An 18,799-nucleotide genomic window follows, 5' to 3' on the forward strand; every position below is an offset into this window, starting at 1 on the left:
TCGGCTTCCTTGCAAGGCTGCCACCTCCTCACTCTGCTGCCCTCAGTTTGTTAAGCATTATTGATATCTGATTTTTCTTGGCTGAAATAAGGTGGTTCCTTGCACGTGTGGGTGCTCTGAAGACCTCTGAAGTGATGATGCCCTCACTCCCAGGGCTGGGATTCCTCCTTTTGCTTGGTGAGTATTACTGCGAGGGGAACGGGTACCCGGGATTGTCCTTCCCAGCAGCTGTAGTTGAGATAATTCTCAAAAGAGAGGGTTGTGCTGAAAGAGCATTGAACATGACTTGGGTGGTTGCTCTAGATCCCGAGCCTTTGGTTATGCTTCTTTGTTACTGCATCTGTGAATCAAAATATATTAGTTTTTGTAAAAAACAGGATGGAAAGACAAAACTGCGGCTCATTCTCCTCCTGTCGTTGCAGAACTGTCTGCTCACTGCTCCTTTTGCTGGAGTACCCAGCTGTCTCTGGGAAAGCACTTCATCAGATTCAGCTAAAATTATTTCTTGCCTCTATATTCCCCTACTTTCCCTTGGTCTGGTTTGGCTTTTGTTGGTTTTAAGAGATTCCAGAGCAAGATCTTTGTTTCTTTCAGCACTTTCTTGTTTCCTCCTCATCAGACTTGAGATCATATCTGCAGTGAGTGCTGATGACAATACAACATGAACTTGTAATATTGCAAACAAGCTGATGAGCTGGGGAACAGCTACAGAAAAGGACCATAAACTTATCTTCAGTAGGCTTAGTTATTGGAACTGTAGGAAGGAAAGCAAATAAACAGATAACTTATTTTCTTTATTTCTTTAGTTAAGCAGTTGTTGCTGTTCAAAACTGTCCAATGTGTTATGGACACTGATGAAAATGTGGTTTCCCCATTTTCTGTTAACAACCTGTGCACAGGGGATGTCTCTGTCCAGCAGAAGTTCACAGGGTGCTTGTAAAAGCTAATGACTCTTCATGCAATTGCATTTGAGTCAGGCAGGTCAGTAGTCTTGGTGCTGTGTTCTCACGTTGGTCACTGGCTCAGCCTGCAGCCGTGGGAAATGCATCTCCCCATCTTCTGCAAACGCCCTAGAAGGCTGGAGGTGGAGGAAAGGCAGAGTATCAGAAATGTGCTGAGCTTGTAGAGAATTTCCATCCAACAACTTGCATGCACTGCCCTTTTGGGGATGGATCAAAGAGAGAAGAAAAGGCAAGTTAGTCCCTAAACAGTTTCTGAAAGGGAGGGGCAGGAGATCTGAGGGAAGTGGTGCCACTCTCAGCAGGAATGGCCTTGTTGGAAAGAAGCAGTGGGAGACAGGCAGTGTTTAGCAACCTCATGGCACACAAGTGCCTTCATGGAGGAGGATGGGCTGTGACCAGCACAGCCTATGTGGGTGAAGGAGACAGTGCCTTCCAGTGTGGAAAGCTTCACCACAGCCTGGCCTGCCTGAGCACTCCCAAGGCATGGGAGGGAAAGCAATGTTTGGGAAGTGTTGCTCCCAGGGTGCTGCACACCTAGCTTGGGTGGTTCATGACATCAGCTGAATCCGAGGCCTTTGTTGGGATGTTGTGAGATGAAGGATTTCTTGTCATGCAGTGAGGATTTCAAACCCTTCCATGATTTTTGGGATAGTGAGTCAGGGTCCTCTCCGATCTTGCAGAGTGGGAAGCTGGGTGTTGCTGAACACTGCTCTTTGAGTCAGTGGGGCAATCTGCATGCTGAAGTTGAACGTGTAAGAACTTTCCAAAGGTGGGGGCAAAGGGCTTGGCTGAATGTTTCCAAGGTCCAGTGCTGAGGGGAGCAGGATGTGATTGTCAAGGGTGGAAACAGTCCAGCTTTGTCTGCAAGCAGGGAAGCTTGGCCTGGGGGCAGCCCCTGGCACTGAGCTCTTGGCTGGGATCTCGGTCACTCTTTCACAACCTTCTCTAGCAAAGCTGGTGTGTCAGAGCTAGAGGAAAGCACTGCCTGTGCTCAGCTACGGGTGTGTGTCCTTCGCCTGTTCCTTGGGGACAGTTTGCCATTAATCAAATGGCTAACAGGTTGTAGTAACCTCAGAAGCCTCTGCTGTTGCCTTGTCCCTCTTGCTGCCTCTCGTTCCATGTAGCATTTGTTCTGTCCTGTCAGAAGGTTTTTTCTGTACAAAGGGGATGCTGAGCTTGCCAGGCTCCTAATCTGAAGCACATAACACTGATGCCAGTGAGAGCTGATTCCCTGTGTGTTGTTACTGGTTTCCTCAGGTTGCCTTTCACCACCTCTCCAGCTTTGTGGCGTTGGCAGGGGAGGTGTAAGTCACTGTCAGGAACAATGTAAAAATTGGGAAACAAGGAATAGAGAAGTGGAGGGCTTGTGCAGACCTGCCAAAAGCCAGCAGTGACAGGAGGATTTATTTCAGTAAATCCCTGCCAGGCTCTGGGGCAGGACTGGTGTGAGGGCTGCCCTGCACTGGTGTTACCCGCAGGTTACCCCGTGCAGTTCTGCAGCATAAAGTGGTTCCAATCCAGCTGAGGCCTTGGCAGGAAGAATGTGTGAAATGCAGCACAGGTTTGGCTACGGTTCACATGCTGATGGGAGCACTGCTAGAAACAAGTAGAAGTTGATAAACTAAAAACAACACGGAAGTACAAGGTTGGGGAGCTTGGCCTCCCAGGCTGATCAGTCACTATGATGCAGAAGGGATACTGGGCAAGGCAGGCTTGGAGAGAAGGACTGTCCCCAGAGTGGTGTTTCTGCCCCTTTCTCTGCCTTCTCCTCTCTGGGGACAGAGGTGCATGCAATCCCTCATGTCACCTGGGACATGTCATTGCTGCCCTCGGCCAGGTGGAGCTGGGGTGGATGGGGGTGCACCCTCCTGCCCCTGGCAGCTCTCACCAGGTCAGGGGGAAAACAGCAGCAAGGTCTGACAGAAACAATCCTGTGAAATCCTGTGTCAAGAATGAGGAACAAAATAGCGCAGTGAGATGAGGGATGTTCAGGGTCTGTCAAACCAGACAGGGGCTGGACTGTGGGAACGAGCTTTGTCCTGAATCTGCTGCTGAAATCATTCCACATTGTCTTCCAGGTTGGCAGGCGGCTGCTGCATCTTCTCCTGGGACGTATCTGGTGAGGAGAACTGGCATGTTTAAAATCTGTGTCATCCATGTCTTTGCCTGCAAAGTGTGTGGGGGCTGGTGGCCAGTGTGGGCCCCTCCTGGGAGCGGTGAATTGGTGGGGATTCCTTGATACCAGCCAGATCCCTTGCATTGAGCATGGAGGTGGATGGAAAATGCCCTTCCCCTTCCTATCTCCCAGGCAGTGGGTGGGGTGGGAATGGCTTTTCCAGGGCTTTGCATGGCTTCAGTGCAAGCACATCAGCAGGCAGCTCAGAGCCTGCTCCACCAGAACAGTCCATCCCACTGGCCCTTGTGCCTGGGCGGTGGGAGGACTCACATAGCTCTGAACTGTTTGAAGTCCAGAGCGAAGACTGTCAGGAATTTTGCAGGTGGCCAGAGGGGAGCTGTGGATCTGGGCACCTGTGAGTTTTCAGGCCAGATCTGAGTCCAAGTGGTGGCATCTAACACACCTGTGTGCACGCAGTGACCACAGGTAATGTGCTACCACTGCCACCCTGTGCTAAGATCGTCTCTTCTCTCTCCCCATGCAGTGCTCCAGCTCCCCTGTCAATGGTGAGTCTCTTACCAAGTCATGTCCATCAGGAAGGTCAGACATGATTCTGTATATTCCTATCACATTTTATTTTTCTTTCTCTCTCTCCTGTGTTGTTTGTTTTTTTTTTGGGAATCAGAATCTGCTGTGTGTGCTTCAGTGCAAAGGTATGTGAACCATCAGCAAATTATCTTGGCAGTGTTTTCCCTGGGAGTGGTACTGGGGTTTTTTTGGGATGTCAGTTTGGGATGTCTGAAAGGAGGTGGAACATCTTTCTCCCCACAAAGTCCCAGGGTTGCCTGCGGGCAGGGAGGGCTCTAATTGCAATGATTGGAGCAGTGAAGGGAAAATGCCTTCCTGAGGTTCTGTGTCTGTGCAGGACACAGAAAGGCAGGGAAGTCCCTGGTGTGTCAGCCAACCTGACGGGGGAGGATTTACTGCTCCAAGAACCTGGTGTTGGTGCTGAGCTTAGCTTGGCTGGTGGTGGGTGCCTAAGACTCCAACAGGTTTGCTTCAAGCCTTCATGGAACTTGATTTCTACCTGAGGGCCAACAATGTACAAGTGCCCTCTCTGTGCTCCCAAATGATGCCAGCAAATAATTCTCATCCTCTGTGTCAATTGTTTATTCCTCTGTGTTTGCTCTGTGGATTTTCCTCCTTGGTACATCTGCCTGCCACTGCTCCTGCTCCTTGATGGGTGGGCTGGTCCCTTCACACCGGAGCAGCTAAGGGGTGTCCCTGCTGCTGGGGAACAGAGTGTCCATGAGCAAAACCCTGTGGCCAGGGGCATTCAGACACCTGACACTGGCTGCCTGATCCTGCCCAGTTCTGCCCCAGGTCCAGGGCAGTTGGCATGAAGGTGATGTCCTGTCTTTTTGTCCCCACCAGTGTCAGCCAAGAGGAGCTCCTCGAGGTAGCCCATGGCCAAGCCTCTCCCTGCAGCCTCACTTTTGGTCAATACGCCTGTGCGCAGGTAATGGCAGATCCCTTCTTCTCATATGTTTTGTTTTCCTTGACAAAAAGTGCCACTTCTGTCCTAAAAGCAGTCCCACCATTGGCTGTGGGTGGCCAAAGCCTTCTGCAGGGTGGTCAGGCTTTCCCTCATGAAGCTGAGAGAAGGGATGGGATCAAACACACGGGGACCATCCAGAGCACTGAGCTGTGGCAGTGTCACCTTCCCAGGCAACACATGTTCTGTGGCATGAGGCTCAGGGTGGCTGCAGCCTTCCTGGGGCTGTCTGTGGAAGTGGGGGGTGCTGTCTTTTCCAAACCTCCCAACTGAGAAGGTGAGACAAAGGAGATTTCCAAAACAATTTGACTCCTCGGAGCTGGCATCAGAGCCTTGAAACAAACCTCTGCAGGAGAGCAATCCTGGTCCGTTGGGGTGAACCACCATAAAAAGTGGTAAAAGCAGAATTCAAAGTGTTTCACTGTGGAAAATGTACTCTGGAATATTTCAGGTTTACTTCCTTTCCTGCTGTTGCTGTGCTGCCAGTCATTGCAACTGAATTGACAACCATTTGTGTTTTCCCACAAATGTTTCTAACAAAAAGATGCCACTTCTCCAAATACTTGTTTGTTTCCTTTTTTTTTTTTTTCCACTGAAAACTCTTCCTGAAGTGACAAAGCTCCCTGTGGAAGTTTCTGCTTTGATCAAATGCCCTTTTTTTAAATTTAAATTATTTTTTGGTGGGCAACCATTTTAATGACGTTTTTTAAAGGCACCCTTTGCTTGGGGGAAGCACAGGTCAGGTTACAGGAGGATCCAGCATTTGGAACTGTGGAAGTTTAGATTAGTTTTAATCCCTGTAAGTTGGACTTTCTTCTGACTTCTGTCAACAGGGTTGTCACCTCAGAGTGGTGACTGCTGGAGCTGGAGGAGCAGATCTGAAGGTGACCCACCTGTTAGTAACTCCCTATGGATTTCCTTCTTCTTTTTCAGAGTGCTTGGCTCCAGGACCTTCCAGATGATTTCCTTATATCCTTATATTATTGCATTGCCCCTCAACCTGCCAGTGCTATGGATCCAGAATATTCCCTTCTCTTCTTTTCCAAGTTTGATACTAAGAAGCTTCTAGCTGCTCTGACTGTGTTCAGCCAGCGGGTGGGTATCACATCTCCAGCTCTTTGCTCACCTGCAACAAATGCCAGTGGAAGGCTTTCACTAACATTTTTAGCAGTATCTTATTAGAAGAAGGACACCATTTCAATCAGCAGATCCCCACCAACACAGAAGGGTTCAGTGTTGTTAAAAATAGCTGGGCAGACAGGAACAACAGGCCTGAGTGAATGCAGGTTCGCTGCTCATTGCAGTGGCAGCCCAGACCTGGAGCTTGTGATTTGCTGTTTGAAGGGCACAAATATTGCTGGGCTGGAAGAGCTGCTGCCCAGAGAGGGGATTATTGCTGGGGCTGGGTCTGTTCATGATGTTCAGGTTCACATGAATTTATGCTAATGTTTGTTTAGAAGTCCACACTCACTTGAGTTCATGTCTTTCTTCTCATCTCTTGCCTTCAGTTTTCTGATGTGCCTCTTTCTCTGGAGTGGAGCATGATCTTCATGAATGGCCTGTGGGAGAAGATGTTGCGAGTTCCTGATATTGAGAGCCCACCTGTTTTGTCTCAGTGGGTCCATGGGGGGCTTCAGCCATTCCTGGTCAACCCCAAGGTCCTTGCTTGCCTCCATGCCAAGAACGTCTCGTGTGAGACGTTCCGGAAGGTGTAAGTGCTGCACACAAACATTGCTTCAGTCCCATGTTGCTGAGGTAGGAAAGGGGCCCTTCCTCCAGCCTCCAAAACAAGGTGCTAAACCCTGTAAGCCCTCTGAACTGCTGGAGGCCCAGGAGGGGTTTCTGAGAAGCCCTCTCCAAGGGTCCATAACACACCTGCTGACCCTGTTCCCTGCTCCTCTGCCCCAGGCCGTGTGTGGGCACTGACCTGCTGGCACTCTGCTCCAGGGCAGGACCCAGGACTGGCAGTGCAGCCCCAGCTGCTGGTGGGGCTGGGGTGGGGGGCAGTCACTTTGATAGCCTTGAAAAGGGATGGGATTGATAATGCCAGTCTTCAAGTAACAGCCCTTTTTGTGAGGATCCTGCCCTGCCAGGTTGGACTTCATCTGTGCATGAGATGTCTGCCTTTCTTGCCCATCTTCAGAGTGGCTGCCCTGAATGGCATATATTCTGACCTGCCAGAGGAGGACCAGAGGAAGCTTTACACTGGGATCAAGTACTATCTCACCCAGGATGGTAAATTACTTGATTTTCTTTAAGAAACAACAGAATGCTTTAAGCCACTGGTGTCTGCTACAACAGTAGCTGTGACCTGTGACAGGACTGAGGCTCACAGGTACCTTCTTTTGGTGAGAATTTATATTGTCTCTTCATTGGAAATAGCCTGGGAATATGACAAGGGTAAGAGGTATCAGGAATAATTTCCCTGCCTGAAGGCTTCATTAACCCAGGGTTTTATAAATCAGCACAGGCAGCCCTATGCTGACTTACACCCCATGCAAATGGCATTTACTGCTTTTGCTGTGAAGAGCAGAGCAGAGTTTGGTTCTGAGAGCTAAGAATTGAGTTCAGAAGTTAGCTCAGAAAGGGGAACCAGGTAAGACATTTCTCTGTCTCCAGGCAGTAGCTTGCATGCAAAAAATGCCATGTCCTGCAGAAAGTTTGGGCAGGTTTGAAGGAGGAAGGGACTGGTGATGAAATATTTGGAGGGCTGAGCAAGGAGGAGGCACCTCTCCTGTCCCGTGTGCATTTGTAAAGTGGGTGCATAAACACATGGGCTTGAGCATAACGTGTGGTCAGAGAAACTTGGGGACTTCTCTGCTGGCTGAGTTCTCTGGCAGACTGAAGCCTGTTTGGCGTTTGGGATTTTCCAGTCTCCACTGATTTCCTGGTACAGTGCAAGTCTCTAGTTTGAGGATGTCTCCCTGTTGTGCAGAATCAAAGCAGAAGTGCTACACTGGAGCTGCCCCAGGTCTGAAATCCACTGCTTGGTTTGAAAACTACCTTGGATCCTTTTTGGAACATGCTACTGTTGGAGACCTGCAGCTTTTTGGTGATGAACCAACAGTAAGTGCAGACCTTATTGTCTGAAGTGAGCTTTGTTCCTACTGTTCCAAGTAAGTGTCAGGATGGAATTATCCATCTAAATATTTGTTGTGTGTGTGTTTTCCTGCATGTCAACACCCTCAGCTTCAGAAGTTTGCCAGGGATCCAGTGAATCTGCAGATGGTCAGCAACCTCTCCTTGCTGCAGGAGACAGCTGTGTACTACACCTCACTGCTGACCTCTGGACCTGGGTTTCCCTTATCAAGGTACAAGACCTGACCTGGTTTCCTGCCTGCCTGCTGATGTGCCATGGCACTGTGGCTGGGCAAGGGTTTGCTGAGTGGTGGTTCTGATGGCTGCTTCCATGAAACCTTGAGGCATTTTTCTGGTTCTCAAATAGTTGCATTGCACTTGACCTTGGGAAGAGCCAGACCACAAGTTGCAAACTGTGGGAAATGACTGCCAGGCAGTGCCAGCCACCTGCTCATGGCCAACACAACTAATGGCCAACAGGACAACTTGCATGGTTATGCTTGGCACAGCAGTGCTCTCTGTAAACAGGAGCTTCAGCATCCTTAGAGCTGAAATGAATCAGGGAAAGGTGGAAAAGATCATCCTTTGGGAAAAGAGGAAAGATCTGATGGAGCCACCATCCACCATGCTGGCAGCCTCTCCCCCTTGTCTCCCACCTGCAGGCTTCCAGACAGGTTTCTTTGCTACCTGAGCCCCTCTGCAGTGAGCAACCTGAGCAGAGATGATGCTTTGAGCTTGGCCCAGAGGATCAGTAAGAGCTGCCCACGGAACCTGACACGCAGAGGGACAACCAGGGAGACATCTCCCTTCTACCTGACAACAGATGAACTGCAGGTAATTGTCCAAGCCCAGGACTCAGTTGTTCATTTACCTGGACAGGATTTGTGAGGGTTGAGGACCAGCTCTTGTGCCTCCTGCTGTCTACACTCCTGCAGGCCATCTTGTGGTTTTGATTGTGGCATCTGGCTGGTGCTGCATGATCTGCAAGATCTCAGTGGGGAGAGGCAGTCCATCAGGAGGCTTCATCACACAAGTTTGAGGCAGAAGGTCCAGGGATTTAAGACATCCTAAGGCCACGGGTTCCAATAGTCTCACCTCACTGATGCTCTGGCTTTCTTTTCTGCCCACGTGGGACCTTTCCAGGTTGCATCCTCTCTGGTGGGGAAGTTTGAGCACCTGAGTCCCGCGGTGCTGCGCGCCCTGGGGCAGGTGGTGGTGGGACTGTCCATACCTGACATCCAGAGCAGCATCAGTGACACAGACCTTGAAGCGTCTCTTCCTGCCCTGGCTGAAGTTCACGGCTGGAATGCTGAGCAGTCCAGTGCTATTATCAACAAACTGCTGAGCTCTGGCTATCAGGTACAGAGGATGAGGCCCAGAGATGCCCCCAGGTGCTGTTTGACCCCTCATGCACTCATTGCCTGCCTGCATCACCTTTCAGATCCGGGATGGACAGAGCCTGGCAGAGCTGGGGAGCTTGGTGGCTGGTCTGAACAGCAGCACGCTGAGAAGTCTGCCTTCAGGAGTCATCTTGGAAGCCATTCAGTTGCCTGAGTTTGTTCAGCAGGTGGTGACCCTGCCCCCTGCTCTGAAAATGACATTGGTGGAAAAGGTGAAGTTGCGGGGTTTGGTTTTGTTTTTCTCTTCAGGTGTCATCAGAGTCCCAGCTAAGAACACTGGTTCCCTGGGGCCAGGCTCTGACCCCAGCACACCCAGACAGCATTCCCTTGGGGGTGTTTGTCATTGCTAAGCAGAAGGCAGCAGGACAAACACCTCAAGTCCCTGTCACTGTGCCTGGGTAGATGTCCTTGGCTGCCAGCCGAGCCTCTTGGGGGCAAGAGCAGAAGGGGCAGTTGGTTTATGGGCTGATTCTAGAAACCACTCCCCACTGACTTGAAAAAAACACTCTCAGAGAAAGGATATTATCATGGTTTGGAGTGGGAGCATGTGAGAAGTGAAGGCAGCTTAGAAAGTCCCCTTTAGACTGCTCCTTCAGAAATGCACCGTTCCACCCTTCCCTGTGATGCTGTAGGATTTGGACACCTCTTTGCCTCTTTTCTTGCCATGACTTTATCCTCAGTGGCACGTGCAGCATCCGAGCCTGTTGTTCTTCAGCCTCCCTCTGGCAGGAAAGACTCTGCCCCGGGTCTGTCCTGGGGTGATGGGGCTGCCAGGGCTCTGTGTTAGGGAAAGAACCTCTCCTTCACCAGAGGATTGTTCTGCAATGTGCCTGCAGCAAGTTGATAATGTTTTTTTGTGTTGGCAGAGAGGAAAGACTTGTCCCTCCTTTCTGGCTGGTTAAACATTTTTAGGGCACAAAGCCAGGAGGCAGAAAACTGGTAAGAGACCAAATTGTTCCCTTTCATCGGGACCCCAGGTATCAGCTCCAGGCAGCATTCCTGGTCTGATGATTGTGTCAAACAGAAAATATTTCATAGGGTTAGGTCTCCAAGAAGTGCCCAGGTGACCAGCAGGGGAATTTGCCTGGCTTCTTTCCAGTTGTTCTCCAGCAATTGTCTGTTTTAGCCACAGTGTTTGAATGACACGTCTGTGGGTTTTCTTGCAGATTTCCTCCAGTGTAAACCACCCTGGTGACCTGGTTAAACTTATCCCTGATGCCCTGGCCAGTTACATTCCAAAATCATTGCTTGTTTTTGGGGAAGAGAAGCCCAACATTCAGGATCTCAACAGGAAAATTTGGACCCGAGAGCAGGTAATACAGCAGCTTTTTGTGTCCTCCTCACCCTGCAGTGTCAGGCCTGGCCTGCACAAGAGCTGTGAGTCTGCTCTGCAAATCTGCCTGAAATGCAGGGGATGCTGCAGAAAAGCACAATGAACCCATGACACTCTGGCTTTGCTCCACAGGCTGCTGTGTTTTTTGGTGATGTGATAAGGACAGAGCCTGACTTCAGCAGGTAGGGTTGTGTCCTCCCCTTCCATTCTCCATCTCTGTGTTTGCTTTCAGGGCAGTTTCCATGTTTCCCTTGCTACATGTGGCAGCCCCACCATACTCAATGCACAGCAGCAGATGGGAAATATCATGCACACCCAAACACAGCATTGAGACTTGCCAGAGTGTCAGCTGCAAAACATAACCCACAAGCCTCACTTTCTAAAGGCAGCTTTCTAAAATGATGCTGCTGGCTCAGACTGCACCTGGGACCTTGCTTCTGACTGCCTCTGTGGAAGGTGCTTCTCACTGGAGAATGTCAGCCTTCCAAATGCAATTCCAAGGATTAAATTTAGCTGACCTAGATCTCTTGTCAGCTCTTGTATCTGAGGTGAAAAAGTATGAAAACCATGATACAAGTCTGGAAGAACAATGGAGTTGACATCAGTGTCCTGCTGATTTCACCACAGAAGCTTTTTCTATCAAAACCAACACAAGTTTCAAGGACTCCAAGCTGTGCTCAGTGATGAGGATCTGCACATCTCCATTCCACCTTCACCCTGTACTGAAAGCACAGGCTGGTCTTGTAAATCAGGACACAGCAATGCCACTTGGGGTGGAGGTCCCTGCATTTCTACTGCCAGCACCAGGTTATGTTTATTTCACCAGTGAAGCTTCCTGAGCCCCCACATGGGTCAAAATCAGCAGTTTTAAGGGGATGGAGCTGTGAGAGGGTTAAGCTTAGAGAATGGGGGAGGTTTGTGTTGCTGTGTTGGTCATTAGACACGTGGGAGGTCAGCACTGGCTTTTCTCCTGAAGTCCTTGTCCTTCTGACTTGCCTTCTGTCCATGTCCAGGCTTTCCCAGTCAGTCCTCCAAGGCTTCACATGTGCAGCTGCTGATGAGGTGGGAGAAGAAAGATTTCAGGAGCTGGCCAAAGTGATGAAGAAGAAGAATGTCAAGCTGGGAGAAGACCAGGTCAGTTTCTGTACTTCAAAATGCCCTGTTTGATCTTGTCATGAAGATAGAAACGAGGATTGCTCAGCAGGAGCAAAACCACTGGAACAAATGTCCTGGGTCTCCATCCCACAGTTCTGAATTTTTCCTAAAAGATAAGTCAAACCCCCATGGGCTGTGGGTGTCTCAGGAACCAAAACCTCCCATTTCTGTCTTTTTTTCTTCCTCTTATTTTGGAGCAGAGTGAAATCTTTAATATTAATTTAATTTTTTTCTGATGTTTGCATGCTGCTTTCTTTCTTTGATGTGTCCTTTCAGCTGAGCTGCTTAGTGAAGATGGTGACACTGCATGGGATTCCCAAGGATTTAGACAGCTATCCTAAAGACCTGCTGCTGTTTTTAAGGTAACTGTGCTATGGTGTCCATGTCGTTGCCTTAGTACCTAGTGGGAAGAAGAGCCTTTGTTTCCATCCTAGCTGGCAGTGACTGGTTCATTCATGTTTGATGTGTATTTCAAACTTGTTCAGGCCTCCTTACAGGGACAAGAAAATCAGATTGCAGAAAGCTTTCAAAAGAGATTTAAGGTTTTTTCAGGTTCAACCATCCATCATATTCATATAAACACTCTTTTTTAAGGTATCTGTTTAGATGTGAAACCAGTGTGTGGTTTTAGTACTTCCAGCCCTCTGGGAAGGTGCTTTTCCCTCACAACATCAAAGGAAACAGTAGAGTGGGTTTCTTTGTTCCAGTGGGAACATGTGGGCTGGGATCTTTGGGGGCAAGAGCTGCATGGAGCTCAGTCTGTGGATGTGGCAGGTTACAGTGGCCAGGGTGTCTGTCCAGCAGCCTTGAGCCTGCCCAGCTGTTTGGTGCCATTCCCTGGGACTCATGGAGTGTTTGTCTTTCTAGCCCTTCAGACTATGCAGGCACAGGGAGCTGTGTGCAGTACTTTGCTAATGTTGGGAAAGCAAATCTTGATGTTCTGCAAAGAGACTCATCCCAGAGGAAACAGCTGCTCTTGGAGGCCTTGGCATGTTTGGTAGGTGATGAGGGGACAGCTCTGCACAAGGCTGGGGACAACTTGAGGTTGTCAGCAGGAGCAAGAATGCTCTTCTACAGTGTCACCCAACACCTCTGTCTTGTATTACTCCAGAAGATTCCTGGCACACAAATAAATGAGGAAAATGCAGAGATTCTGGGACGTCTGGTTTGTGACCTGGGTGGTGAATACATTAGAAGTACTGGAGGGAGTTTGCTGAAGCATTTAAGCCAGTGTGGGTCTTTCCTGCCTGACCAAGAAGAGGCTATTAGGAGTGTCATCAGCAGTGGTAACACTACATTTGGGTATGATATTTTTTTTTCTTCTGGGCATCAGCAAAACAGTTTCCTTAAACAAAACCATTGTCCTGTTCAGACCTGAGTGAGCTCCAGCCAACCACCTTGACCAGGAACTTGAATAATTTGTTGCTTTTGCATTTCCCACTGGCCCTTTTACATTAATTTGCTTGAATTTATTTCAGCTGAAAAGTTTAGCTGGAATTCCTCTGAAAAAACACTCTGTCATGTCTATGTCTCACCTGCTCTAGTCATAAAAGCCTTTCCTTTCTTTCTCTTGTTTTTCCTTTACCAAACTTCTCTCAGACTGAGATGACCTAATGACCACCAGGTGGGCTCCAGCTCTTTGCCAGCCACTGACTTGCAGAAGAACATGGTGCTCCTCCATGCTTGATGAATTCCTGGCTGTGTCTAACTGGAGCATTGTCCAGGGAGGCAAAGTATTTTCCTTTGCTGTGTCAAATGCCCTGAGATCTTGGCACTGAATGGGGTGACAGGAGGAGCAGATACTCCTTGGGGTTTGTGCTTAGGAAAAGAATGTATTTATTAAATGCTATTTTCCCATCCATGCCCTTATTCACATTACTAACAATTGTTCTGGCTCTGCTGGAATCAGGTTTTGCATGACAGGAAGTGATGGAGAAGTTTTAGGATTTAAATCTTGTCTTCTCTGAACTTCAAATGTTACAAGGCCGTAACCCTGGCACCTTCTACAGGGTCTGGGGTTTTGTTGTTGTTGTTGTTCTTCATCTTCCTCGAAAGCTGATCCCTGCTGATTTTTGTACACAGGCCTCCTGTCACCTGGTCAGCTTTTACCTTGGACGAGCTCAGTGGGTTGATTCCTGTGTTTGATCACAGCATCTTGCAGAAGGTCCCCAAGGTGGGTTGCTCATAATGGTGAGGGCTGTTTGGGAAGCACCCCAAGGTGCTGCAGTGTGGATGAAGCATGATGGGGGTTCAGCCCCTGTGTTTTCAGCAGTGTCTTCACTCAGAAGTGAGGTGCCAAAGAGCATGGCTGGTCTAGGAGCAGTGAGGGCTGCTTGAGCTGCAGCTCCATGTCTGGGTCACTGTCATCTTCTTCCTGGAACTGTTGGAAGAACACCAGAGATGGGAAGCAGTAGTACCTGTGCACAGTGCTGTGTGAGAAGGCAAAATAGCTTATGGGCCATGAGATACAATAGAGCTGAAGCTCTATTTGGAAATTTGCCTTTGGCTCAGCAAGGAAAGGTCTCCAGGCTTGTAGCAGCAGGTTCTGCTGCCCAGAGTATTTGAATGATGCCATTTCTTGGCTGGGTGAGTAGCAGCTTGTTATGCTGGTGGTACACCCCAGATGGTAATGTTCACCTGATGAAAACATTTTCTTTGCAGGATGCTTTAACTGTTTGGCTGAAAAACTTTGCCCATGACTCACCTCTGAGCAGGGAGGAGTTGGCCACCATCGTTGAAGAGCTCCTGCCCACTCGGCACAAGCGTGCTGATGGTATGGGAGCTCCCTCTGCCCCACCCTGGCAGCATCCCCCTGGGATCAGGGTTGACCCTAGTGCTTGAGGGCCCCCCTAAGTGTGTGTGAGTTGAGCTATGAAAGCCTGGGGGCAGGTGACCCAGGAGGAGGGTGGTGCCGGGCTCGTGTACCTGCCCAGCTCCAGCAAGGGAGCATCAGAGCTTGCAGCAAAAGGATTTAACACTGAGCAGTTTGGTAATTGCCTCAACAGGTTGTCCAGCTGGCAAGGAGATAACAGAGACTGTTCTTGGTGATTCCTTGATGCCAGTGTACTACACACCTGAGGAGCTACAGGCTTGCCTGCAGAACGTCTCCCTGGACAATTACCTCTCTCAGATACTCACCTACTCCTTCAGTGTTCAGCAATTAGCTGTGCTGAAGAGGCATCTGGATCAGGTAAGGCCAAGCTGAAGAGTGAATAGTGAAGATCTATTGATGAGACTGCTCAGGGGCTTGTCCAGTTGAGCTAAAGTATCTCCAAAGACTGAGACTCTCTGGCTTCTCTTCCAATGCTTGACCACCCTTACTGTGAAAAGATCTTATATTTGATATCTAATCAGAATTTTCATTTCCTCCTGGCCCTCCTCCTTTCACTCTGTACCTCTGAGAGGAGTGCAGCTCCATCCTCCCTATGACCACCCTGGCTTTGGTTTCTTATTCCTTGCAAACCTTTTGGGCTTTTCCACGTTAATTTTGCAAAGAGCAGAAGTTGATGAGCACAGGCACAATAACCAGTGTTCCCAGCAGTAATGATGGTCTTTCCACAGACTTACCCTGATGGGTATCCTGACAGTCTGCTCCCCAAACTGGGCCCTCTCATTGACTTGTTGACCCCTGAGGACTTTTCTAAATTGAAGATAACTTCAGCTGACACCTTGGCTGCCCTGCTAGGAAATGAACTCTCGAATGACCAGGTGGGAATTTGGGTTGGCTTTCCTGCCCTTGTTTGCTTCCTGGTTTTAGGAGCTGCTGGGTTAGGACTAGCTCAGGGGCTTCAGAGATGATTGGCCCATCCCTGAGGTCCAAACAAAGAGATTTGAAATGATTCAATTTTATTTTTATAATGATTGCATTTGTTGTTTGTTGGTTTTGTTTTTTTTTCCTTTGGGGAATGAAAAATTCTGGTTCAAGTTAACTTTGTGTTTCCAGGCTTCTGTAATAATCAAACTTTATGTTGACTTGGGAAATGCCTTGAATGCCACTGCCCTGAGGGCAATTGGGACCAGATACTTGTGCCTTCTAAATGCAACTGAGCTGAATAGGATTGACCCCAACAACCTGAAGTGAGTCCAATACTGTGGTGATGCTCTTGGCTTCTTGCAAAAGCACTTTCCCATCAGCAACTGCAGTTTCCTTTTCTGTCCGCTCAGGGCAAGTAGGTCTAGAAAGAAACTTAGTACCTGCTGTGTGTCCAGTTTTACAAGCCTGCAGCTCTCCATCCTGCCAGGAAGGGCTCAGGTTTGCAATCCAGCTCCCTCTGTGGCACCTCAGCTGACAACAGATGTGGTCTGCATGCATGCTTTGATCTAGAAGCAAGAGAGAGTTAATTCAATTCAATTTGAATTATTTTGAAAGACTGCTAAATGAAATCATTAAATAACTGTATCTTTGCAAGCACATAAACTCCTCATGCACCAGCAGAGCCATCATAACTGAGAAGATGTATCGTTTTGAGCAGGAGACTGAGCTGGAATTTTTTTTTCCCCTCAGCTTCTCTCCAGACCTCTTCTGTGTATTAGGGGGAGGGGTTAACCTGTCCTGTGTAGAGAATCCCAGATAGACTAGTCCAAAATTTGTTCATGCTGAAGGAAATAACAACTTCTCTCTCCTTCAATCTTCATTTTTCTGCAGACTGGCATCTCTGAATCCTTCAGCCTGTTCACAGCTTACAAAAGACATCTTATATGCTAAAGCAAAACGTGCTTTCTCAGACCGGCTCAACTCATCTGCCTATTATCAGCTCATTCTGCCTTACTTGGGTATGCAAAGGAACAGGCTGCTGTGGGGAAAGAGGGCTCAGCCAAAAGCTGCAGAGCTGTCAGACACCATCTAAGATGTGGGCGTTTTCAGAGGGAAGTTGTTACAAGTTTTAGAGAGTTTGGGTCTTTACCAACTTGTAGATGGAATAAATTATTCTTGAAAGATTCTCTACCTGACTTGATGTTGCCCAGATCAGCTGTGAGGCTGTCACAGGGAAAATCCACCTCATGACTTCTGGGATGGGTAAGATCTGCTAGATCCATGAGAAGTCAAGCTGCTATTGCTTAACTTTTGTCTCGCAGCCCTTCTCCATGGTGCCAGACATAGACTTTATTTTTTTCCTCTGTCAAGCCAATAATTGTTTCACAGCCTGATTAACTCTTCTTACCCCTCTGTCAGGCATCTGGCACTGTCCCAGGTGGGTTTGCTGGCTGACATAATAACACCTCCCAGCAAAAATGAAGCAGCATCCATAGATTTTGCAGTTGGAACTCATTCAGTTAGAAGTCCCAACCTAATACATTTTGGAGACATCATTCTAGCTCCAGCTTATCCAGATACTCAGCATTGCTCACCTGGGGGCTCTCCATGCATGGATTAACTTTCTCTCTTTGCTCCCAGGGGGTGCTCCTGTTGGGGATCTCAGAGCTCTAAGCAAGCACCACGTGAACATGAATGTTGATACTTTGGTGAAGTTAAGAAGAGACTCTCTGATGGTGAGCAGAATCTTGCAGTCCTTTGACTCCTTGCCTTCCTTTCATGCTGAGTAGTTGGTTTTGGTCACATTGGTGCAAGCCAGAAATCACTCCATCAAATTCAGAATGGTGCTAGACCAGGGGGGAGCGGAGAATTGTCCTGAAACTCCTTCAAAATGCTAAGCCAGTCTTGCTGGGAGATTTCTTTAGAGTAGGCTCTCACAGCAGGAGTGGCAGGAGCAGGGGCCAAGTGTCCACTAGACAACAGTCCACAGCAACGTGACAAATCTTCTAACAATAACACCATCAGTTTGGAAGAAAGCCCCGTGATTTGGGCAGGGACTTTGGGCTTGGGTGTAGCAGACTTGTCATCAGAGGACAACAGAAATAGGCTTGGTGGAACCATTGTGTTCTCTCCTCTAATCTAAGGCAAGAGTTTCCCGTCTGAAACCACTCACCAGGAATTTGTCTTCCTGGTTCTTCACACTTTTGCTAACAGAAACCACAGCAGTTCCTTGATCAGAGGGTATTGTTTCCATTCCTGCTTTTACATCTGTAATTCTTGCTCTTTGTTTTCTCTTAGAGCCTGACACCTTCTGAGGTTAAGGGCTTGCTGGGGATAAATCTTGGTGATCTGGTGAGCTGGCAGGACAAGTCTCCCATCTGGGAGTGGATCCACATGCAGAAACAATCAGAATTGGATAAGCTGGACATTGGGCTCACTGGGGGAATACCAGAAGGCTACATCAACATTGTCACACCCAAATTTGTGTGTATGTATCAAGCTAGGACCTCTGATTTATATTTTGGGGGGGTTACAGCAAGGAGAAAAACTGCCTTGTGAAAGCAATGCTGGCAAAGGGCTGAGGTCCTGCCTCAGCAGGGCTTGTGCCAAGGCCCTGGGGAGTCCTGCCTGCTGCTCTTGTGCCCAGAGTGCAGAAGCTGTTGACCTGGGCTGCTGCAGACCCCTTGCAGTGGCACTTGTCACTGCCCATCCACCCAGCCCATGACAGCACACTGGGCAGTGCTCAGCTCCTCCCTGGTCACCACAGGTAGAAAGCCCTCAGGAGAAAGCCAAGGATCTCCCCTGGATGTGACATCAAGAGATGTTCTCCTCCATGAGGCAATGGTTCAGTCGTTGATTTCTTTGCACTGATGCCCCCTTTTTTTCCTCTAGCACCATCCTCAGCCTCCCTGGGTCCTGTGGCCATGGAATTCCACCTCCTGCCTGCTCTGCTCCTCAGTTTCCTGATGATGTCTGTCTTGTCTTGAAAATCTTCCCTCAGGAGAAAGCAAGATGAGGGGGACCAGCCTGTGACCTGCTCTGATGTCTGTCAGGGACAGCCAGGGCTGGGGGGCCAGGGGGTGCTCAGTGCTGGCAGCCAGATGCTGCACAGCCCAGAGTTCACTTCTAGGTACTTTCCTCTTTCAAATCACTCAAAACAAATCAGTGTTCTGGCTGAAGGGAAGATTTCAGGCTCTCCAGAGCAGGATCTTTGCTTGCCTTTCGTACAGAGCAAGCCCAGGTAAGGCCCAGGCATGTTCCTGCAACACAAACTGTCAATATTTTACTGCACAACCCTGGTGGGCTTGAGGGTGAGCAAATTGACTGTTCTGGGTGTTAATGATTGCATTTCTCCAAGAGCCTGATTTCTTGACACTGCCAAGACCCCTGAGCAGGAGTGAAGCTTTCCAGCTGCTTGTAAATAAATCATGGAACTAAGTAAAAAA

General features: G+C 48.8%; 1 protein-coding gene across 1 annotated transcript; it reads left to right on the forward strand.

The window, feature by feature from the left end:
- Positions 1–18,777, forward strand: MSLN (mesothelin). Its single transcript, XM_051632290.1, has 28 exons — positions 1–177; positions 3,041–3,081; positions 3,623–3,644; positions 3,764–3,791; positions 4,513–4,597; positions 5,567–5,728; positions 6,142–6,344; positions 6,777–6,868; positions 7,569–7,699; positions 7,823–7,944; positions 8,374–8,545; positions 8,855–9,070; positions 9,153–9,323; positions 10,278–10,424; positions 10,577–10,626; positions 11,458–11,578; positions 11,876–11,961; positions 12,467–12,596; positions 12,711–12,901; positions 13,682–13,772; positions 14,261–14,372; positions 14,605–14,789; positions 15,161–15,307; positions 15,543–15,676; positions 16,245–16,372; positions 16,995–17,089; positions 17,652–17,841; positions 18,246–18,777. The coding sequence occupies exons 1-28, from the start codon at positions 135–137 to the stop codon at positions 18,338–18,340; spliced, it is 3,390 nt and encodes a 1,129-aa protein (XP_051488250.1). The 5' UTR covers positions 1–134; the 3' UTR covers positions 18,341–18,777.
- The last annotated feature ends 22 nt before the right edge of the window (positions 18,778–18,799 follow it).

The sequence above is a fragment of the Apus apus genome, chromosome 14 (genome assembly GCF_020740795.1).
Source record: "Apus apus isolate bApuApu2 chromosome 14, bApuApu2.pri.cur, whole genome shotgun sequence".
NCBI classification, from domain to species: domain Eukaryota; kingdom Metazoa; phylum Chordata; class Aves; order Apodiformes; family Apodidae; genus Apus; species Apus apus.

Excerpts from the sequence above, each read along its gene's own strand:
- MSLN (XM_051632290.1), top strand. The coding sequence starts at position 135 with ATGATGCCCTCACTCCCAGGGCTGGGATTCCTCCTTTTGCTTG. Across the intron at positions 3,792-4,512 it reads GTGTGTGCTTCAGTGCAAAG|TGTCAGCCAAGAGGAGCTCC; the intron begins GTATGTGAACCA and ends TGTCCCCACCAG. Across the intron at positions 11,962-12,466 it reads GACCTGCTGCTGTTTTTAAG|CCCTTCAGACTATGCAGGCA; the intron begins GTAACTGTGCTA and ends TTGTCTTTCTAG.